This window comes from Microtus oregoni, unplaced genomic scaffold (genome assembly GCF_018167655.1).
Source record: "Microtus oregoni isolate MIOR12 unplaced genomic scaffold, Mior012 000022F_ref0000154, whole genome shotgun sequence".
NCBI lineage: Eukaryota > Metazoa > Chordata > Mammalia > Rodentia > Cricetidae > Microtus > Microtus oregoni.
In genome coordinates this window covers 27,572,186-27,596,228 of record NW_024543081.1, presented here as the reverse complement: position 1 = coordinate 27,596,228, position 24,043 = coordinate 27,572,186, and the positions used below count along the sequence as shown (strand labels likewise).

At 42.7% G+C, this 24,043-nt stretch overlaps 1 protein-coding gene across 1 annotated transcript; it reads right to left on the bottom strand.

The window, feature by feature from the left end:
• Positions 1-9,941: 9,941 nt before the first annotated feature.
• On the bottom strand, positions 9,942-19,871 carry Gsdmc (gasdermin C). The gene is made up of 10 exons (XM_041671852.1): positions 19,661-19,871; positions 18,875-19,058; positions 17,704-17,866; positions 16,042-16,153; positions 13,746-13,865; positions 13,072-13,098; positions 12,093-12,232; positions 11,445-11,574; positions 10,764-10,837; positions 9,942-10,181 (listed from the first exon to the last, which is right to left on the bottom strand). Exons 1-10 carry the CDS (start codon positions 19,869-19,871, stop codon positions 9,942-9,944), a joined length of 1,401 nt encoding a protein of 466 aa, XP_041527786.1.
• Between the last annotated feature and the right edge of the window lie 4,172 nt (positions 19,872-24,043).

Below are 24,043 nucleotides of genomic sequence, written 5' to 3'. Positions count from 1 at the left end.
ATAGAACTATTCACCTCCTGCCTAGCTACTGGTCATTCAGCTTTTTATTACACCAATCACAGCAATACACCTTCACACAGTGTACAAACCTCCCACAACATTTTATATAAGATTTAGATGAACCTTAAACAGAACCCAAATATTTTTGAATGAGTCTTGATTGGATGCACATATTTTCTTAAAGCCAGTCCTTATAAACATTACCACAAGTAGGACAATAACAAGAGAACTATTGATTTAAATACATACTTCTTTGAACTTTGACCTTAGAAATTGTAATAACCTATAATCATGACACACAAATGCCATCTTTTACACACCTTATATAACTCTCTCAGAGCTTCCAGAACTTCTTAGGCTTCCTAGCTTCAGGTTTATCTTTTCCAATATGGCAATCTCTAGGCATCTCAAATTAGAACCAAGTCTTACCATGAAGAAATCTTTGTTATAGAAAGTATACTTATTCTTAAGTATTCTTAATATTTTCTTCTTACATGTTCCCTAGTACTTTTTATTAATATCATGAGAATAATAACTTTAACCCATAACAGATATTAATCCCCAGTGAATCAGCATCTCCACCCCCAGTCCAAGCAATACTTTAACCAAGAGTAGGAATATACATATAGTATAACAAAACTAACCTTAAATTTGTATCAATATACAAAAATCCTTTACACAAGAATAGAAACATATATACAGTATAATAAAATTAAGTTTAGGGGGCTGGAGAGATGGCTCAGAGGTTAAGAGCATTGCATGCTCTTCCAAAGGTCCTGAGTTCAATTCCCAGCAACCACATGGTGGCTCATAACCATCTGGCCTGCAGGCATACACACACAGACAGAATATTGTATACATAATAAATAAATAAATATTTTAAAAAAATTTAAAAAAATAAAATAAAATTAAGTTTATATAACTATACAAAATCCATGTCAATGCAAAATATCTGAGTTGAAGAGTTGTATTTTTATCCTATATTCCTATATTCTCCTAAAAATAATAAACATCCATAACCTACCAATTAACCAAACACCATTCATACCTCCCAAAATTCAAGGGAATGTGGATGCTGTTTTCTCCTAACTGCTTCCTTCTGTTTGTGGGCAAAGCATCTTTAGGGTCCCTGATAAAATTTTGAGGTAATGACCAAGTCCTGGGAAGACCAGTTGCAACTTTTATTGATAGATATCATCTGTCAAGTTTCAGGAGTCTCCCTTGATCACAGCTGGTCCATCTTAACCTGGAATGAATCCATAGCTGCTTGTTTCCTGTGGAAACAAAAGCCAAGCTGCTTCTCCCAAGCAATGCATCTTTTTATTTTTATTTATTTATTTATTTATTTATTGGTTGGTTGTTCAAGACAGGGTGTCTCTGTGTTGTTTTGGAGTCTGTCCTGAAACTAGCTCTTGTAGACCAGGCTGGCCTCAAACTCACAGAGATCCGCCTGCCTCTGCCTCCCAAGTGCTGGGATTAAAGGCTGCGCCACCACCGCCCAGCCAGCAATGCATCTTTTAATTTCCATTTTACAAACACATATTTGACTTTTATTTTAAACCTAATGCATTTTAAAAATATTTAGGTTGTTACATTTTATCAGACTCCCTTTCAATCCTGTGTTTTCCAGCAGTTGTCTCTTGTCCATCAAAAAATTCAAAATCAACACAATACTATATATAAAGGATCCAGATGCCCTGTATATTTTCTATCTTTACATGGCTTTTTTTCTTTTATATCATTTTACTGTCTCTTTAAAGACTTTGTTTTTTAAAACTATATACTTCTTTTTATAACTATCTTTACTATTTTTCCTCTCTCACACACAAAACTTTGTACATTTTTTTAAACATATTGTGACCCGTTTAGAGATTTGTGTGGTTTTTTGTCTGAATTCGGCTTTCGTGTGTATCTGTAAAAATTATTTGATCACTGTTTTAAATTGGTCAGTGGGCTTGGCTGGGACAAAAGTGGCTGCTTTCGCCATTGGTTCTGTTCGACTTGACTTTTTAACATGGCAGAAACAACAATGAGCGTCACACTTACCCCCACCAACAACAACAACACCGTGATCAGGTAGCATGCAGCTAACCCACAAACATTTTTTGTCTCTATGAGCAAGAGCTAAATCCTCCACACACTACTAGGTAGCCTCTCTATCGAGGCCTGTGTGAGACTGTGGAAACCCATGATGCCGCTTTGCTCATGGTGGCTGGTGGCCGGTCCATCTTGAAGGCGGCTGTTGGAAGAAGAATCTCTGCAGTGCTGCTGTATGAAATTGTGAGAATGGGAAGCCCCTGCACCTCCATTTCTGTGCACTCAGAATCTTTTCAAAGCCTTTTCAGGTCTTATGTGGATCCACACCAGACCTTGGGAGCTCTTTGTCTCTGGCTTATTATTAACTAGCTCTTACAACTTAAATTAACCAATTTCTATTATTCTCTATTTTACCACGAGACTCCTGGTCTTTCACCTCACATCTTGTTCTCCTGATGCTGCAGGCGTCTCTTAGACTATGCCTTCTTTTTCCCTTTACCTCTCTTTGGATTTCCTTCCTGACTCTATTTTGCCTGGCTATTGGCCAGATCAGCTTCTTTATTAACCATATTCACAGCATACAGAGGGGCATCCCACATTAAAGGCCACACCTCCTAATAGTGCCTCTCCCTTGGAGGATCATTTTTTTTCTAACCACCATACTTGGAAGAATTAAAATATTTTAATTTCTTTGCATAATGTTTAAGAAGTTGAGAATGGCTATGGAATAGTGGGCCTTAGTGGGCTAACTACTTTTGATAGAAAAATATAAAATAGACGCAATAATGTTTATGAGTACAGATAATAAATAGCTACATACGTACCCATAAAATGACCACACATTTAAATCACAAGAGTACGTTTAATCATTGAAATAGGCAAAATGGTGACACCCGGATCTCCGCAGGCAGCATAGTGATTTGGTAAGAGTTTTCCTGTAAAGGGACGGTGCGGCTGGAAGCCAGTTTCCTATATTTCACTGGCTTGTGTTTGTTTATTTGTTTGCTTGCTTGCTTTGGTTGTGGGTTTTTTTGTTTGTTTTTGTTTTTTGCCCCTTTGGTTGAAAGCTGCTTTGCAGTTGGTGGATTAAGCCTGCAAGGCATGGGGAGGGCTTGGCAGAGAGGCTGTGTTGTTAAGAGAAGATGAACTTTGAGTCTTCGTCTCAATTGTGGCTCCCAAAGTCAGAAGGGTAAATGAAAAAGGTGTGGTTAAAGGCTCTTTGGCAGACTAGAGAAGCAGTTTGTAATTCTGTGAGCATACATAGAGATTAGCTATTAAAAAAAAACATAACTGGAGAGAGACAGTGGTGTGTTTGCTATAAGAAATGGATACAAGTCAGCAAGATCAGGAGTGGGTAGAGACAGACTTGACATTTTAGAAGGGCTGAGAGTTCAGCGTCTGCATTGACCTAGTCTGTCCAAGGGGGACTGGAGGTGGGAACATGTTCGCTCGGGTCTTCCAGGTAGAAGAAGCAATGGATGGATGGTTCCAGGGTTAGAGCCAGAGATGCACTTGGTGTCCATATGGTAATGGCTAAGCGGTCAGTGTAAAGGTCCACACCCATATGGTGGGTAATGGCTAAGCGGTCAGTGTTAAGGTCCACACCCATCCCCCATGGTTGGATCGGGGGAAGCAGAGAGAAGAGGAGAGTTTTTCAGCACCCATGAGTCACCACATGTATCAGAAAAGTCATAGGTTGAGACGCTGGGTGTTGCCATCCTGGAGAAGTGAAAACTGGGGGCGGGGTAGGGGGTCAGTGACTAGGAAGGCAAATTGAAGCAGCATTACCTTGCTCAGGAGGCAATAAACTCTCCAGCTAGCCAGAAAAGGGTTTTTTGGATCCAGCTGAGGCAGAGCTGGAATCCCTTGGTCCAAGGTAATAAGAAGTTCTATGTGCCCAGAGTCGAGCTGTGCAGGCACAGTACCCTGGGCATCAGGTAGGAGATTAGTATGGTGGCACCTACTAGCCTCTGTCCTGACGAACCCAGGTGCGCAGGCTGAGGACCTTGTCCCTTGCCTTAGGTTTCTCCCTCCCCCGTCCTAGTCTCCTGGTCCCTACGACCTTGGACACCAGTTCACCTTGCCTCCTCCCTCAGAACCCTGATTTGGGCTGACCCCTGACCTTTAGGCTGCCCTTCATGCTGCCATGCAGAATGTCGCCATTGTCCTGCACCAGGGGCACGGATCCGAGTCCTACTCTCTCTTCTGGGCCCCAGATGGATGTCGCTGGAGGACTCAGGTACTTTTCCTTACTAAGACCCTGCTACCACAGAATTATTAAAAAGTATCATTTAACCTAGTGAAGCTGGGTTTCCTCCTCTAGAGAAAGTACAATTGAATGCAGCTCCTCTCTATCCATGGGCTTTCAGACTCAAGTAGAGTTTGTACAAACTCCAGGACTAGAGCCATGTTAATTCTCTTCACTGTGTTTCTTTCGTTTTAACAGGTCTGAGTCAATTTTCAATGCAATATTCTGGAAATGCAAGCACACACACACACACACACACACACACACACACACGACCTCTTCTCTCTAGGAGCTACACTCTGAGCTTACCACTACTGTTCAAATCCACCCTCCAAATGACTATGGAGCAGCACCACACAGCAGTTAAAGGTGTCCCTGCAAGGCTTTCCTGGCTCAGAAAAGGGTGAAGACCAAAAGAAAGAGAAATAGAACAGAAGACAAGATTCATCAACGTTCCAAAGATGGAGGGTACATGAATGGCTTGGGTGAAGAAGCCTTGGGAGAGTCAGGGACTGGGGTGGGGCTGGGCTGCTTCCTCACCCAGGAACGAGACCAGAAGTAACAGTAGTGGTTGGAGATGTGTGAACAGATCTCTCAACTCTCAGACCCCTCTCCAGTATTGTAGCCATGCAGCTATCCTTCCTCAACTGGGAAAAGGGTCCCTATGAATTTGGTGAGAATTGTTACAATTCACATAGGTGGAGAAGGGGCTCAGTTGTCTTTGTTATCACTCTTTCTTGCTGAGTTAGGGTGGGCTCCATATCAGATCTTAGAACATGTTCTAGTATCAGAAATTATGGAGAATGCTGTCTACATGTCCTTTGGGTGATATCCTCTATATAAAAGTTTACTATCTGGGAGACAAGACAGGCAGACATTTGAAAAAGGTGGAGTCTCCTGCCTTTTAAGTTTGGATTTAAGAAAGTAGGCATATTTCTGTCCGGTGCTTCAATGTAGGTCTCTGTCTCTGTCTCCTTTCATCGCCTGATGAAGGTTAATATTCAGGAGGATGCCTATATGTTTTTCATTGGGTTCTCCTTCTTATTTAGCTTCTCTAGGATCACTAATTATAGGCTCAACGTCCTTTATTTATGGCTAGAAACCAAATATGAGTGAGTACATCCCATGTTCCTCTTTTTGGGTCTGGCTTATCTCACTCAGGATAGTGTTTTCTATTTCCATCCATTTGCATGCAAAATTCAAGAAGTCCAAATCAGGAGCAGAAGGAGAGAGAGCACGAGCAAGGAATTCAGGACCACGAGGGGTGCACCCACACACTGAGAGAATGGGGATGTTCTATCGGGAACTCACCAAGGCCAGCTGGCCTGGATCTGAAAAAGCCTGGGATAAAACCGGACTCACTGAACATAGCGGACAATGAGGACTACTGAGAACTCAAGAACAATGGCAATAAGTTATTGATCCTACTGAACGTACTGGCTTTGTGGGAGCCTAGGCAGTTTGGATGCTCACCTTACTAGACCTGGATGGAGGTGGGTGGTCCTTGGACTTCCCACAGGGCAGGGACCCTGATTGATCTTTGGGCTAACAAGGGAGGGGGACTTGATTGGGGGAGGGGGAGGGAAATGGGAGGCGGTGGCGGGGAAGAATCAGAAATCTTAAATAAATAAATAAATAAATAAGAAAGCAGGCTTATTAATTAATAGAAGCCAGTAAGCAGTCATACTGCAGAAGGACAATGAGTAAGGAAGCCCATGCATGGTGTCAGAGAAAGTAAACAAAATCGATGAGCAAGGGACCCCTCCTCAATGACCTCCAAGCCTGCTAATATCTTGGTACCTTCCATCATCATCTCCAGAACAGAGACCCTAAAACCACCCAGTCAGTGAAAATCAAGTCATTCTGACTGCTTCCTACTGAAACTGGGGCTTAGGTTCTCCCTTGCTTGCCCTCTAGAGTTGAAGAGAAGATGCTGTTGTTGAAGACACCACACCCTTCAGATACAGAACTTGGAGGAACTGAGCTAGAACTGACCTGGGAGCTATCTCCTGAGGATTCTCTCTCGTAGGACATGAAGGTGTTAGTCAGGTCACCAAAGAACAAAAGCACCAATAGCCCCACCCAGCTGTAAAACCTACAACCGCCAAAGAAAATCATCACAGGAAGATATGTTCAAGGCTATGTTAGTCACTTTTATATCTTTGGCATAGCTAACAACATGATAACTGAACATAAGATCTTCCCAATTGTAGAGGTTTCATTCCTGGTGCTATAAACCTAGCCAACTACCCATGGCTGATGAGGTCATGGACCCTAAAGAGAAACCTACAGCTGCCACTCTCCTAAACTAGCATGACTCTTAACCACATTCTAAACCCTTATCCTTTCACTCCCAACTGATGATAGCTCTCGCCCTCCTCAAAGAAGCCTCTTTCTTCAGCAGACTGTGGGGTTTTGAATGACCACGGTCCCCATAGGCTCGTAGAGTCCCATGCTTAGTCCCTAGTTGATAAACTAGGAAAGATTAGCAGCGTGGCCACGTTGGGTGGGTGTATAATTTTGGAAGAGGTGTGTAGCTGGGAATGACCTTTTGCCAGAAACTAGCCTCAGCAGAGTAGTGGATCTCGAATCTGGGATGTTTGGGTGGTGAATGAATATCCAAACACAGGATTCTGATGCAAGCTGCCAGGCTATCAGCTGCGGGGCAAGTTCTTCTGCTTCTTCATCTACTTCAGCTTCTGCTTCTTCTACTTCTGCAGCTGCTGCTGCTGCTGCCCCAATCTTCAAACCCCAGTCTTTTATTGTCAATTTTACACAAGGAAAATGATTCTGTTTTCTTGCCACAGGTTAATCATTACCTGGGCAAAGCAGTTTACAAGAAGTAAAAAGATTCTTTGAAATCAGAACATCAACCAGTTTTGATTTATAAGGCCATAGGCAGTCAGCCCTAAAATCCCTAAGTTCCTCGGAAACTTTATTCATCATAACCAAGTTCTTATCTGTTTCAGTATGATTCTTTTGTCAAGTTTTATAATCAGTTAAAAAGCAATTTCTGCATTTTTCCCAAATTTCCCCAATTCTTTCATCAGTCAGGTTTTCCCCATAACCTGCTCTACAGATTCAATGCCTGCCCGCTCCGTCAGCTCAGGAAGACTCATATTATAATACAGCACATCCATATTTTCAGAAGCTACTGTGTGAAAGGAGAAAAAAAACATGAAGAACAAGTATACTAATAGAATTGCTGTGACCAGAATCATCTGTAAAATTGCCAAATGTATATGCAGGCGCCATAGAAGCAGACCTTGGGGCACGTAGCTGTTTCTCCTTGGCCCTCAACTAACAAGATCATTTAGCAACCATTGGGTTGCCTGGAAGGAATTGTTTCCTGCATCTCAAGAACAGCACGTGGAAGGGGGCTATACTCTGCTGTCTCTGGTGTTCTTTGAGTTTCAAAAGCCTATACCAGGCCCAGTGCCCCTCTTCTTTCTTTGCCTGCTGCTGGTTGATTCTGATGTAAAACTTTCAGCTATTTCTCCGGCACCACGGCTGCCTGCATGGCACCATGCTTCCCACAATGATGATGGTGAAATAGGTTCTGAAACTGTAAGTAACCCCAATTACATGCTCTTTTTTATAAGGCTTGTCTTGATCATGGTGTCTCTTCACAAGAATAGAATACTGACTAAGACAGGGACCATCATAGAAATCTGCAACTGGTTAAAATGCAGAGAATTGTTGACCATGGGAGACCCACCCACAGTTGATATGTCTATAAAATTAGCCCCACACCTGAAGGTCAGGGAACATTGAGGAAGAAGCAATGGAAAGATTCTAAGAGTCAAAGAGAAGGAAGGGCTGCTGCGAGATTGTGTCTTCAAGATAGGACTGGGAGCTGTTCTCTTGAAATCTCAAAACTAGACTCACCTAAACAAGACTACACATGACAACACAAGTTGGCATGGCAGTGTGGATGGGGAAAAGGCCCTAAAAACACATGGAAAACTAGAGACGACGGATGGCTGCTGAGAGGACAATCAGCCTTCTACAGGGACAAACCCCTGAGAGCTTACCCTATCCCGAGTGTCAGCCCTAAACATACACAAATACAAGCAACACAAAGTGAGCTCAGCAGACTGTATCCATGTATGCATATGTGTGCCTGTGTACAGTGATAATTAACGAAGAGTTCATGACGTTTACAGGGAGTGCTGAACACGGGGGAAGTTCCAGCAGAGAGGGGGTGAAGATGATGCAAATAAAGTACTCCTATATGAAAGTCTCAAAAAATTTAAATACAATTTTTAAAAGAAGGGTTTGGGGGGTCTCTACTGTTGCTGGCTGTCAGGTATTGGGCGTAATTGATGCACGATAGTTTGATTTCTGTTACTGTGATAAACGTCATGATCAAAAGCAACTTGAGGAGGAAAGGGGTTTATTCATCTAATCATCCCTGGTCACAATCCATCTTTGAAGTACATTAGGAAGGCACTCAAGGCAAGAACTCGGATGCAAGAACCATAGAGAAATGCTGCTTGCTGGCTTGCTCACTCCCCCATGCTCAACTACATTTCTTGTATAGTCCAAGTCCACCTGCATAAGGATGGTGTCTTCCACATTGGACTGGGCCCTTGAATATCAATCATCAGACAAGAGAATTTCTCACTGAAATGATCATAGGACAGTCTGATCTTGGCCATCCTTAATTGAGAGTGTTTCAGATAACTCTAGACTGTAGGGCTGTAGGGGCAATAGAGAGGGGGAACAGTAGGGTACAAGAGATCCCACAGAGGAAATGGAAAAACCAGGGGATCTAATTAGAAAAAGGAGAGGAGATCAATACAGATGGAGGGAGGAGGAGAAAATGAGGAAGGATGCCTGGAAAAAGTATGAAGTATTCATATGAATAACTATCTATCTACCTAAAAATATCCCCAGTTTATTTCTGATGCATTCCAAAGTCACTGACACCAGCATCTTTCACCTGAAACAATTCAAAATGAACACAATTAAGTAATACTAACTTCTATTTTATTTTATATAGAGGAAAAATTTTCAATCTTTAACCTACAATTTGAGGAGTTTTGACAGACAACAGCAAACTTTATTATAGACATGGCAAGGATAGGGCATACCTATTAGACTCATAAACTTACAGTAGCAATGACTACCTGGACATTACCAAGAGAGCCCAGACATATCAACATTCCATAACAGATGGAGGAGGGGCCAATAAGGCTCAACACTTCCCTCAGACACTGTAGGCAATTGATGCTGCTGGGGAGGAGGGAGTCATAATTCCTCAGCAGTGTAGCCTCTGGGGCTAGAGAGATGGCTCAGAGGTTAAGAGCACTGACTTATTTCAGAGATCCTGGTTCAATTGCCAGGAACAACATGGTGGCTCAAAACCATCTATAATAAGCTCTGGTGCCCTCTTCTGGTCTGCAGAAGTATATGCAAGCAGAATGCTGTATACATAATTAGTAAATTAAATGAGAGAGAAGAATATAATCGGGATAGATTATTTACATTAATATGAATGAGTAGTAATATCAAAAGAAGAACACTTAGCACCCTTTTCCTACCACCTAGAACATGCACAGAAATCCCCAGTCCCATGTATGCTGTGGTGCCATATCTCAAATGTATCCTGGACTCAGTATGGACTGGGCTGGGGCCAGGCTTTGAGGGAGATTTAGGCTTCTACAAGTTGCTGCAGAAATGACAGGCTCCCATAAAGGGCAGACAGGGGCATCTTGGCTTCCAGATCCCAAGCTGACCTGGGATTATTCAGCTCCATCTCCAGACCACACTCCATCAGCAATTCATAAGTAATGGTCAAGCCTTCACCCTGGAGTGGGGCAAGAAGCTGAGGCTGGAGAGTGAAGGGGATGTTCCAGGGATACTTGAAGTTCGGCTGCAGGATGCTCTTTACCTAGAAGAAGAACTCTCAGGTTGGAAAGACCAGGCTCTGACACCAGAGTGAAAAACCTTCTGTCCTAACAGCCAGGAGCCACACAGGATAATGAACTAAGAAATAACTGAAGCCAGCATGCACTGATTCCTCAGCTCCAACATGGTAATAATAAAACCTATGCTGCACAAGAATGGCGTGTGTGTGTGTGTGTGTGTGTGCGCGCGCGCGCACGCGCACGTGTATGCACATGTCTAGACACACATTTGTATTTACAGATAAACATATGGAGAGAGAAAGGACAACTTACAAATGGCAACTGTAAACAAAGAAGGCTGTAACTACTTTCATCCCCTGAGTTCTTACAGAGTTGCCTTCCTAGGTGGCTAATATAGACCCAGTGGGCCTTGCTTTGAGGCTGCCACAAACACAGAGATGCTCCTGACAAGATCAAACCCCACCTGCCTGCTCCCCAAAGGCAAAGCAACCAGGGGGTTCCCAGCTCCTCTCCTTGTGGAAAATCTATTGCTTTCTGCTAGAATGTTCTTCTTCTTCCTGCTTTCCTCTCCTCCTCCTGGATGTCAGCTCCTAGAGGTTTCTTACCAGCTCTAGTTGATGGAGGAGGAGCCTCTTTTCCATAGACTGGGCCAGCAGCTTGAGTTGTGTGTCACTCAGCACTGGGGGGAAAGACACATGAGGAAACAGAATAACAGACTCAACATTTTCTTCTCACCATGAACAAGGACAGCCAATGAGAGAAGAATTCTAGGACAGCGGAATATGTCCCATTGGACTGGAAGGTCAAGCTCACTGACTTAGAAAGCTCTGCTGTCTTTGGCTAGGCACATGGGAGAGAAAAGAAAACTTACAAATGGCAACTGTAAACAAAGAAGGCTGTAACTGACATTCATCCCCTGAGTTCCTACAGAGCTGCCTTCCTAGGTAACTAATATAGACCAAGTGAGCCTTGCTTCTGAGGCTGCCGCAAACAGAGATGCTCCAGAATGCTAAGTAACATGGCCCAGAGCCTCAAAATCTAAGGTCTGAGGCAGGAATCATCTTCCACCAAGAATGTGCTAGAAGCTTGGTGACTGCTCACTTTCTACACCTCAGACTCTATCTACGGTCCATGGACTGTTACAATTCTGGCCTTGCTGACCTTAGAGAGAAGGGTGATGTGAGAATGACCGTGATAACTCAAGAGCTTTGGGGAGGCGGCATCTGAAACAGCCCTGTGAGAACCAACACAAGGACTCTCCCAGACTCCCCTCGAATCATTCTTACCCATCAGGGCTTGAAGGAGATAAAGAAGAAGGTTCCTGAGGTCAATCCATGGGGGTATGGAGTCCTGTCGCAGCTGATCTAGGATCGCACCACCTGGGCCATCCATATGCCCCAACTGATCCAGTTCCAGCTAGAGGAGACAGATGTTCTGTTAATAACAGCATTCCCAGTGCTGGAGACTGGATGGCTTTATATATGCTGAATGAGTCCTCTGCCATGAAGCTACAACCTGGTTCTTTTTCCCTTCTTTTTTCTCTTTTGTGTGGCAGGGTCTCAGGCTGTTGCCCAAGCCAGATTTGAACTAGCCATGTAGCCCAGAAGGTCTTAAAATAGCAAACCTCCCACAAGTACCTTCAGTTTCCCATATCTGGATCAAATCGTTGATCTGATCCAGATATACCTATGTCCAGAGGAGTTAAGAAAGGTATGGGCTGGGGTTCTTCCTCTCCCTGAACGATCCTGAGCAGAATTCAGGGGCCACACTTGAGCCCTCGTTGTTATGCATGGAGTCAGAATCCCCTATCTTTGACATCTTTCTCAGTCTCCTGATTATCACGTACATTCTTTCTCCCCATGTATGTTGGAATCCTCATCACCCAACTCACCCTTGCAGGTTAGATCATCTCTAGGCAGCTATGGGACTCTTACCATGCTAAGCAGGTCATTCAGATTCTCCCTGTTACTAAGCATGCTCTGAAGGTTAGAGAACACAATTTCTTGAACATCCTTTGGAAGCATGGTCAGTTCCTGTGTTATCTGGGAAACCTCATTTTGTAGGCACTTGAAATCTGCACAAATTGACAGCAACTTGAAAAAACCAATCAGAAAGTGAGAGCAATTCTTCAATTAAACACCTGTGGGATGGTAAGCCCTTGCCCTTCAGGACCATTTCTGGTGGCTAAAAGCATCTCCATTGATAGCCTGCTTGAGCCCCAGTGAGGCAACTCTCAGGAAGCTAGAAAGCACTAGAACACTGGCAGCTTCCGCACTCTGGAAGGAGGGGACACAGCACTGAGAGGGGAGATGGAAATCCTGAAAACTGCTTATCACAGTGGGAGAGAAGTGACCACGTAGGCGTGCATTTCTGGGAGATGTCGGGAAGGAAATGTACTGTAGACCCAAGAGATGACAGTGCTCAGTGGTTCAGGATCAGGTGGCAATGTGACCGATGGAGACATGGTGAGGAGTCAAGGGGTTTGTGTTCACCGGGCACCGGGCATGTAAGAGCTACACTAATTCATAAGTATCCCCACTGTCTATGAAGAATTAGCCCAGCACTGCATTTCAGGATGCTCTGGTTCCCCAAAGTGTCCTACGGGTGATCTGTAGCAGAAGCTGCAAAGACACGGGTGCTTACATCCCAGTATTTCACATTGCATGCTGGAGGAATGCTGCTTCCTCCTAAGTCCTCGCTGTACTCTAGTGCACACAGTTGCACATGTGTGAGTTGAACTAACTACAAATGTGACAGTAGACCTCGGTTTCCTGAATCCCAAAGAAAGTTCTCATTTGACTTCCAAGCCAATGGTTACCTGCCAGACACCCAGGTATCCTCTAAAAAGAAAATGGGGGGGGGGGGGAAGGAAGGAAGGAAGGAAGGAAGGAAGGAAGGAAGGAAACCACTCACCTTGATGGTAAGGTTCTTCTATCCTTCCTAGAAAGAGAAGACAAGTTATCACCTCTCTTCATCCTCACTGTGTCTCTCTCCTGCCATCTCCTCCTGCCCCATTCCCAGTCTATGCTTTCTCCACACCGGCCTTCCATGATCTTTCCCATCCCACAGGGCTAGGGCTGACCACAGGAGCATCACTCAGATCTCCACAACAACTCCACCAGACACACACTCACCAATTGGAGAGATGTAATTGATCTTCCAGTCTAGAAAGAGAAAATATATTGTTCCACCCAAGAATTAGTATTTGACCTTACTTCCCCTGTATCCCTGACATTTCTCTATCTTCCACCCCCAAAATTTGTGCAAAAAAAAAAAAAAAAAAAAAAAAAAACAGAGGTCAAGACCGATGGTAAAGTCAATCAGAAGGGTTTTGTTGTTCAGTTGTCAGCAGGAGGGAGCAGGTTCCACTCTCATTCCCCCAGGACCCTTCACTCACCTAGCTGTCTTAGAGATGATGGCCCTGGAAAAATAAAGTGAAGGGATCACTCATCACGACTCACTCACCCCACCCTCGGACCTTCTCAGCTCCTCCATCCACCCCTGCTTTTCACCTTGCAATTCTACTTTTATGAAAAATTCCGTATGATAAATCCATCCCCAGAAGATCCTGTCCAAAAAAGACATACCTACGACAGTGCTTGCAGAATAGTATATCTCATCCTTGTCTGAGGGAGCAGAACTTCTTAGCATCCTAGGTAGCATACCTAGAAAGTTTTTCTTCTTAGCATCGGCAAAAAGGAGAATGGCTAATGGGAGAGAGACTAGGTTAGGAGAGATGCAGTTGCACATGCTAGAGTAGTTCCCGCACCCCATTTAGGGACCCTCAGGCCAAACCCCAGGGATGCTGTCAACCTAAACACTAGCCTCTTGACCTTTAATTGGTACCTTTGACAGTTATCCTGAAATTTTTATTTTATTGTATTGTATTATGTTTGTTTATGGTGTGTGCATGCATGCCACGGAGCACAAGCAGAGGTCAGAGGACAACTCTGGGAGTCAGTTATCTCCTTCCAACACCTGGGACCTGGAGGTGGAACTCAAGGCATCAGGCCTGGCAACAGACACCTTTGCCAGCCGATCCAGCTCACCAGCCTGAATCCTGCATTTCAAATAAGCATCGTCCCCTGTGACATTCAAGAATTACCCATGAGGGCTGGAGAGCAAGATCAACCATTAAGAGTCATTGCTGCTCTTGCAAAGGACCTCAACACAAGGCAGAGCCCTCTTCTGGCCTCCTTGGGACATTGCATGCACATTGTACACAAATGCAGGCAAAACACAATACTCACAAAAGAGAAATAAACAAATACTCCGTGAGGTAAAGCAGACTGGCTTCCTCCTGCCCTGTCATGTAGGCTTCTTGTTAGCCTTCGGTTACTACCTGGCCCTTCCTTATCCACTCTTAGTCTGGCGATCTTTCACTGTTTGAATTATATTCAAAGCGATGTGCTGAGGGCTGAAACTTCCTACCAACAAAGTTCAATCCTTTGACACATGAAATGAGGCTAGGAAGAAAAATGACACCATTTAAGTTGTGAACTAAATTAAATTAAACAAAAACTTCAAAAAGTGTCTGCAAGTCACATTCTGAGCACTAGGGGGCAAGCAGGGCATCTTGTTTACAAAATCAGTCATAGTAGAGAATGAAATCCAAGTGGGACCACGTGCTGAAAGCCAAACACAAATTTACTCCTCATAACAGAACAAATAGAAACTAATAATTGTCGCATCACTGGCCATTCACTTCAGGGAAAACTGGCCTTCTCCTGTGTAAGGGGAAATGATCCTTCCCCACAAGGTGACAAGAAGACAGAGTAAGTGACCAGCAATGCATCTGGTCCCATCCTGTCTTCACTCCTTCAGTTCACCAAGCTCTTTCCTAACCTGACAACAGTTTCTGCACCTTCAGAAGCCCTCACCTCAGAGTCCCCTCCCATCATCCCCTCCTCTCACACAGGTCCCCTTTAGTCAGCTCCAAGTGCCCTCCACATAGAACATCACTTCTCTCCTTCCGTGCGCACCTCAACCTTTGCAGTTTATCTTCCAGAGAAACTCGCCTAGGTTCGGCCTACACGAACATGGCCTTGGTTTCCTGGGTACAACATCTGATCTAAACAGAACTGGATTTTTTTTACTGTTTGTTTGTTGTTAATATTTTTATTAACAGGTTCATTTTCTTTTCCTTTTTAAATGAAAGCTCTTTTCACTTAGCATGATCTGTGACAGAAAGGACCTCTCCCCCAGTCATTTCAAAGGCATCTGCGACCTTGTACCCATTCCCTGCCCTATAACTCAGTCAAGGGTGTTTGTAGAGTGTGGACAATCTTCCTCTAGAAGCCATCATCCACTAACTGTACCATACTGTAAATGTTTCCTGGTCTATTGCTGCCAACTAGAGGATTGACTCCAGAACTTTCCCTTGGGCACGATTTACAGAGTAGTTATTTCAGGGGTGTGTGTGTGTGTGTGTGTGTGTGTGTGTGTGTGTGTTGAGGGATTGTACGTTTCAAGGTAAAGCCATGGGGAAACTCCTGTGTCCTGCTGTTCAGGCATCTGCCTACAGTTTCGTATGTGTTGTGTTTCCATCATTTTATGGAGCATTGATGGGGTTTAAGGATCAGCTGGTGGGCCTGTGGCTCCCTAATGAGCTTCTGCGAGTACCAAGACGATGAATGACTAGAGAAGGCTGAGACTAGGCCCGGGCTTCATCCAGCTAAAGACACCTCCATTGAGGACCCCACATTAGAAACCTTCCCATGGAGGAGGCAGTGCCTGAGCTTGGCCATGCTTGGCAGTCGCTAAGGATGGTGGGACATGTGCCTTGAAGAGTGAGCACTGCCCCTCCTAGTGTAGAGTCAGGAAAGAAGAGGAGGTTCAGGACTTTGGACACCCCACTCCCACTTGCCCCCCACATCTTCTCACCACAAGTGTCATTCTCAATGACAAGTTGCTTCTTCTTGTAGGCCACCACCGCACCCTTTTGGATAGGCACTGAATCCGTTGTCTCCCTTTGCCACTGTCCCTGGGCTTGAGCCTGGGGAGACAAGACATTTCCAAAGTTTTATAGCATTTTGTCTCATAAAAATTATATTTACTTTTAATCAAGGCAACATATGCCTGTAATTTTAAAATCAGATAAACTTAGGAAGCTCATGACAAAACACTAGCAATCCCTCACTTCCCCTTCCTCCTGGTCCCCGTGTCATGACAATATTCACCTACATTGAATTTCAGAAGGTGTGCCTGGAGAGGCCGGGCAGTTGGGCCCAGAGCACCATGATACCAGGCCAGTATTTACCACTGAGCCACACAACCAGCCCTATTACAATATCTTGATTTTTCCAAACTAGGGATATGATTTCCTGTCTCCCTCTGAGTTGAGGGTCTCATTCTCCTACTTGGCCCTCAGTGCTTACTGCTCCCCCCGTATTCACATCTGGGTTTCTGGGTAGGTGCGTGTTCTCTGTCAGCTGTTGGGTGAGACTGCTTCTCCTCATTCCAGATCGTGTCTCCATCAGGCAGTGTGATGTCCTCTGTCTTTTCTGTCCTGTTACCGATTATCTTCAGGGACCTGAGAGGAACACGCCTGAAAAACTTCATACCTAAAGGCATCTTTGCCTTGCATTTGGTTCACAACTGGAGGAGATAGAATTTGAAGGTGGAAGTCCTTGGAATTTAAATTGTTTTCCTTTTTATGTACAAATTCCTTTACTTGAATATGGTTTAATGTTTGAGAATTTCATATATTCATACAATGTATTTTGATCGAACTCATACCTCATTAACTCATTTCCAACTCTTCTCTTATCCCATCCCCCATCACTTTCCCTTCCCAACTTTTTGAGCTCTTTTTGTTTTTTGATTTTTACTAAACTCAATGAGTTCCTTTAGTGCTGCCAGACCATGACTCTGGGCCATAGCAGGATGTCCAAGAGAATCTTCATTTAGGGTCCAGTATTGATGGTCTACCAGAAGCCAAAGGCCTTGAACCTGAGCAGCAACACACTACACAATGAGCATTTGCAAGTAAAGCTGTTTGGACAAAAGAGTAGGCTGCAGGATACACAGAAGCTCCCACCGCCACTAAGATGAATGAGGAGGTGATGGGGAGGCAGAAGAGATCTTCAAAGAACAAAGTGGTTTTTCGGTATTATTTTGTTTCGTTTTATTGTTTTTTTTCTTTGTTTAATATTCGTACCTGTGGTTTTTATTTTTTGCTGTTTCTCTTTATTATTTTTTTTGGTTTTACATTTTGTTTGTATGATATTCTTATTTGTATTTCCATATCTTATTTTTATTATTTCTTTTTAAGTTTTCCTTTGGGGGGATGTTCCAAGGATTAAGGACAGATAGAGAAAGATTAGAAAATGAGTGGAATTGGGGTATTTGATGTGAAATCTCAAAGAATCAGTAAAAACTTATGTTTAAAAAATAATTCAAGACCAGAAGTTAGCATATACTACATACAAACGGGGAGAATAAGGGACCTCGCCCTGTGAGCCCTAGAAACTGCAGTCCAGAGCCCTTGAGAAGCCAGACTACCCTGGCTACACTGGCTGTTTTCTTCCCATCTCTAGCCCATACCTTGGCAACCTGGGGGATGAGTGCTTTTCCTGACAGGTCTACACTGCTACTGCCTTCCAGCACAGTGTCCTTGGTCACTTCAAAGGCCTCCGTCACCACATACAGGTCCTTCCTTCCCATCCGGCAATCCTTCACAAATGATGGCTCCTTATCCAGAAGTTTCCTGAAAGTGTAAAATGAGAATGAAAAGATCTCTGACTTCATAGAAACAGAGACCACATCGTGAGGAAAAACAAAACAAACATAAAACAGGAACTGTGAGCCAGCCTCTGGGCACAGAAGAGATTGAGTCAGGTTCAGGCTGGGGATGTGGCTCAGGCTATAAAGTGTTCACCATGCACATGTGAGGACATGAAGTCAGATTCCCAGAAGACACATTAAAGTCCAACGTAGTCATAGCTGACTATATGCAACATCCGCTTCAAATCGGCTAAGGGAGTAGACAGTAAATGTTCTTGTCATAACAATAACAGTTACTGAACTGGCAGGATGGCTCAGCAGGTAGAAGTGGTTGTTGGCATGAGTTTGGTTCAGAGACACAAATAGCAAAGGGAGAGACCTGACTCCTGCAAGTTGTCCTCTGACTTCCACATTTGAGCCATGGCATGAGGATGCAAAGGCATACACACACACACACACACACACACACACACACACACACTATATGAATAAATATAATTTAAAAAATTTAAATAATGGCTACCAGATAAAGTAATAATATGTTACTGACTTATATGCACAAATCACACCAAAATGCTGTACATAAACATGAATTTCTACTTGTAAATTATATCTCAGAAGAGATGTCATAAAAGTCAATGAAGTCCCAAAGGGCTGGAGTGTTCAAGTGATTGTTACAGACTTCTTTACATTTTAATCAGTATTCTAACCACTTACTTCTACGATTCTCTCCTCATTACAGGCCCATCCTCTGGGCAATGAATAGAAACCTCTATCAGATCAGAATCTTTATCTGTCTGTCTTGTTTTCTGGTTCCTGTCACCAGAATAGGTAATTCTGTATTGATGAGTATTATTAGGGCACTATAAGCCATTATTTCAATGACTTGTAAAAAAAATTAAACAGAATAATGTGAGTTGTCATAAAACCTGCTAGATGCCTCTTAACCTACAACATCACATTCCAAAACATGGTTGAACCTTCCTTTCACCTGTTTTGAAGACTTTCCAGGTTTGAATCTGGGATGCTGGTACACCGAACCTCAATTTCATATCCACAGGACTTAGCATAAGCTGCGGACACACTTCCTTCTGCGATGGCATTGACCCCCGTGTTAGCCTTCAGTTTCTGGGACACAGTGTGTTTGAGGGGGATGGGAGCTGACACCTCAGGCTCTGAAGAGGAAAGGGGACAGAAGTTTAGCCAAGAATTCACTGTGGAACAGCTTCTTTGGAGAATGGGAAATAGGAGGCTATTTCCCCTCCTCACTTAAAACTTAGTCAAGAATATAGCTAGTAATTACACATGTAATATATAAGAATTAATATCTGAAATATAAACTACTGCAGAGGGAAATTTTCAGACCAATGCAAGCATTGTCTTAATTCTAAAAAAAGAAAATCATCATTTGTACAGTGTCTAGGAGTCCCCTGAGATTATCTTTCCAAATACAGAATCCAGCCCCAGGAAAAGAAAACTACCTAGGACTTGCAGACAGACTGGCCTCAGTCTGTATTCTAATTCTACCAGTTTGAACCGTGTAACTTTGAACAAGTCATTTTAGGAACCTCAGTTGATTTTTTGTAACATGGGCATCATATCTCTATCTAAAGAGGCTTTTGGAAGTGTTAAACAACCAAATGCAAGGAGGGGTCCAGAAAATGAGTGGACCTTCCTTGTCCATGCCCTTATGCAGGACGGCTCATGAGCTACCTGTCTAGGTACCTCCTGGGTTCTGGGGAGCTGCGCTACTTCTCTGCCCCTTGGCTGACAATACCTGGAACTGGAAGATTTGGCTCTAAGATCTGCAGGAGGGAATATCCAACTGGAGTATCTTCAGATTTCCAAAACAGGGACTGAGGAGTCCTCTGCAGTATCGCAAATTGCCGGAACTTCATTGCATCTGACAGACGGGTGACGGGACTCAAATCTTTCCCTTGAAGTTTTTTGACCACGTCCTTGCAAACCCAGTCAAATGAGTAGGGCATGTTGCTAACATCAGACAGAAGGAAGTGCAAAGTTTAGTTAAGAAGAAAAGTTTAGTTGACTCTCAGTGATTCCTGGTATTTTTCATAAACCACCAAAGTGAGAGCCCACACATCAGCACTCAGCAGAGATATACACATCCAAGTAATCCTTGAACTACTCCAAATAGTCAAGATACAGACTCAGGCTAGAGACTCATCAAAAGATGAAAGGAGCCAGGAACCTGGGACGAAGTGGGCCTGGGACGGTGAACTCCAAGGGAGCAGGAGTAGATCCAGACCAGGGACATTTGTGGAGCAGTGAGCTCCATGGGAGCAGGACTGAGTCAGCAACCTAGACCAAAGCAGGCCTGAGAGGGCAAGCTCCACGGAAGTGGGAGCAGATCCAGACCTGGGACATTTGCAGAAGCAGGACTGAGCCAGAGACTTGGGCCTGAGCAGACCTGAAATAGTGAAGTCCACAGGAGCAGGTCCAGAGGAGGAAATTCTGAACGATTGGGCCAGAGCCTGAGGCCACTGCGGGTGTGGGCATGAATCTGGCACCTTCAAGGGAGTAGACCTGAGCCAGGACCTCCAACAGAGAAATAAGGGAAATAACAGATGTTATGACTCAAAAGGACTTAACAGCAATCTATAGAATATTCCATCCAAACATAAGATATACCCTCTTCTGAGCACCTCATGGAACCTTCTCAAAAATTGATCACATACTCAGTAACATAACAAACCTCAACAGATACCAAAAAATGGAATAACCCCATGTATCTTATCAGATCACCGTGGCTTAAAATCAGAATTCAACAGCAATACTAATTCCAGAAAGCCCACAAACACATAGAAATCAAACAATGCTCATCTGAATCATCAATGCGTCAAGGAAGAAATAAAGGGAGGAATTAAAGACTTCCTAAAATTCAATAAAAATGACCATACAACATACCCAAATTTATGGAACACAATAAAAGCAGTGTTAAGAGGAAAGTTCATAGCACTAAATGCCTACATAAAGAAGCTGGGAAAATCCCACACTAGTGAATTAACAGAACATTTGAAAAATTTAGAACAAAAAAAACAAATTCACCAAGAGAACTAGAAAAGAGGAAATAATCAAATTGAGAGATGAAATCAACAAATTAGAAACAAAGAAAACAATACAAAAATCAATGAGACAAAAAGTTGGTTTTTCGAGAAAATCAACAAAATAGACAAACCTTTATCCAAACTAACCAAAAGGCAGAGAGAGAATATACAAATTAACAAAATCAGAAATGAAAAGGGGGATATAACAACAGACATGGAGGAAATTCAGAGAATCATCAGGTCATATATCAAAAACCTGTACTCCACAAAATTGGAAAACTTAAAAGAAATGGACAACTTTCTGGATAAATATCACTTACCAAAATTAAATCAAGACCAGATAAGCAAATGAAATAGACCTATTGGTGCTGAAGAAATAGAAACAGTCCTCAAAAGTCTCCCAACCAAAAAAAGCCCAAGACTAGAAGGTTTCAGCTCAGAAATCTACAAAATTTTCAAAGAAGAACTAATACCAATACTCTTCAAATTGTTCCACACAATAGAAACAGAAGGAACATTGCCAAACTCTTTTTATGAGGTTACAATTACCCTGATACCAAAACCACAGAAGGACATTACTAAGAAACAGACCAATCTCACTCATGAACATTGATGCAAAAATGCTAAATAAAATACTGGCAAATTGAATCCAGGAACACATTAGAACCATGATCCACCATGATGAAGTCAGCTTCATCCCAGAGATGCAGGGATGGTTCAACATATGTAAATCTCTCAACATAATTCACCATATAAACAAACTGAAAAATCAAAAGCACATGATCATCTCATTAGATGCCAAAAAAGCTTTTGACAAAATACATCCCTTCATGATAAAGGTCTTGGAGAGAGCAGGGATAAAAGGAACATACCTAAACATAATAAAGGCAATATACAGTAAGCCAACAGCTAACATCCTTTAAATACTCAGGAGGCAGAGGCAGGCAGAGTTCTGTGAGTTTAAGGCCAGTCTGGTCTACACAGCAAGTTCTAGAACTGGCTCCATAGCTACTGAGAAACTCTGTTTCAAAAAACAAAAGCAAAAAATCTCACCCCCCCCCCAAAAAAAATGAACAAAAAAACCAGATATCAATCAAGAATCACAATTATAATATTTAGTCTATTTTGATCTGGCTAAATTAAAGAAGATATTCTATCATTTTTATCTTTATGAGTCTAAAGTTTTATATCTAATTTATCTTTTTTCATAACTAAGGAAAACTATAATCATAACTATCTAATTGTCAAATTGATCAAAGACCCCAGAAGGACATAATATTACCTAAGTAAACAGGAGATGCATTGTAAGCAACTTCCAAAACTCTACAATTGAAAGAGACATTTATTCAATACTGTGACTTATTTGTCTTTGTTGCCTGAGTCTGTCTTATTGTGTATCTGTAATCATTTTCTGACCAGATAGGTTTTTTTTTTAAATGCTAAGCAGGCATGGCTAGGACTAATACTGTAGCTTTGCCTGTTGGTTCTGACATATCCAAAATAAAAGAGGTTTTTTTTACCACCTCTGCAAACCATGTTCACCCTAGCTCCAGGGATGCAATAGGTCTATGTCACCATTAAGCAACTTGTAGCACTCTACTTCAAATGCCATGTAAGTGCTCTGTAGCAGGACCTCCTGAAAGAACCACTATTCATGCTGCCAGTACAAACCAGGAAGCAGTCTCTTAAAGAAGCTGCACCTCTGCTTATGGCCAACAAACAGAATCTATGTAAAAAAAAAAATGCAACTACCAAAAAACTCCAATTGACTTCCATTTTTGTAGGTCTAGAAGCCCCCCTCCTTTTTTTCCTAAAGCTTTCTTAGGCTTTATGTGGATATACCTTGTCCTATGTTGGGTGCCATTATATAGAATGAGACTGCACTTTTGTTTCCTGGCCACCCACACCAGAATAATCACACAAAAGCTATATTAATTACAACACTGTTGCACCAAAAGCTCAGCATATTCCTACATAGCTCTTGCATCTTAAACTAACCCATTTATATTATATTCTATTTTACCATGAGGCTCATAGTTTGTTGTCTCACATTTTGCTTCTTGGGTGGCTACATGGCATCGGTATGACTCTACCTTCTTTCTCCCAGCATTCAGTTTAGTTTTCCTGCCTAGCTATATTCTACCCTGTCATAGACCAAAGCAGCTTCTTTATTAACTATTGGTAATAAAACATATTCCCAACATAAAGAGGGGAATTCTACATCACATATGTGCATATGAAGGAATGTAATTATCATTGAGTGACTCTGACAATCACTCACCATCTTCCATATGGAGGTAAAGTCTCTTGCTGACACCAGAGTTCCCCATTTCAGTTAGTCTGAGTAGTCAGCTTGTCTCAAAAATACCATATCTATATGCATGCCTATTACATGCTGCGATTACAGGTGGGCACCTTGCCAGCTGGGTTTAAAGTGAGTTCTAGGGATTAGAAGTCTGACCCTCACACCTGCACAGCAAGTGCTGTACAAGCTGAGCCATATCCCTAGGCTCTTTTCTTAATATAATCACTCAATGGTCTGTTCATTCCAAAACTGAAGGATCTATGAATTCATGAGGCCAACTGTACTACCAATGAGAAAAAAGGGAACATAATCAAGGCAAAGAATGATCTAAGTAGATTTGTGACATTGAAAATTTCCTCAGCAGAATGTGACTTACTTTTGATGCTATTCATAGCAAAGTTCAAATAAGAGATATTCAAAGCTGACAGTGGGATGATGACAAGATTGCTGCATAATCAAAAAAATAATGATGGGTTTTATGTGGGTCATGAGAAAGACAGAGGAGTGCACAGAAGTTCAGGGCTTCTAGATTGGGCAATGGAGGTGCTACCATTTCCCTGAGTGCCATTTCCAAGTGGAGAATAGAAATTAGTTCATCCCTCAGCACCTTGAGTTTGAGAGCCAGGGAAGGATGAAATCATACAGTCTTACAAACCAGCATGCAACAGTAGAAACTGTCATGGAGATAAAATGCTTGAGACATAGATGTGTGGGTGAAAATAAAAATCTTGGTTGTAGATACTCGTGAATTTGCATATATCAACAGGTGTTACAGCACTTTGTAGAAAAG

Excerpts from the sequence above, each read along its gene's own strand:
- Gsdmc (XM_041671852.1), bottom strand. The coding sequence starts at position 19,871 with ATGCCCTACTCATTTGACTGGGTTTGCAAGGACGTGGTCAAAAAACTT. Across the intron at positions 16,154-17,703 it reads TCATCCCCCAGGTTGCCAAG|GCTCAAGCCCAGGGACAGTG; the intron begins GTATGGGCTAGA and ends TTGTCTCCCCAG. Across the intron at positions 13,866-16,041 it reads CATTGAGAATGACACTTGTG|CCATTCTCCTTTTTGCCGAT; the intron begins GTGAGAAGATGT and ends CTCTCCCATTAG.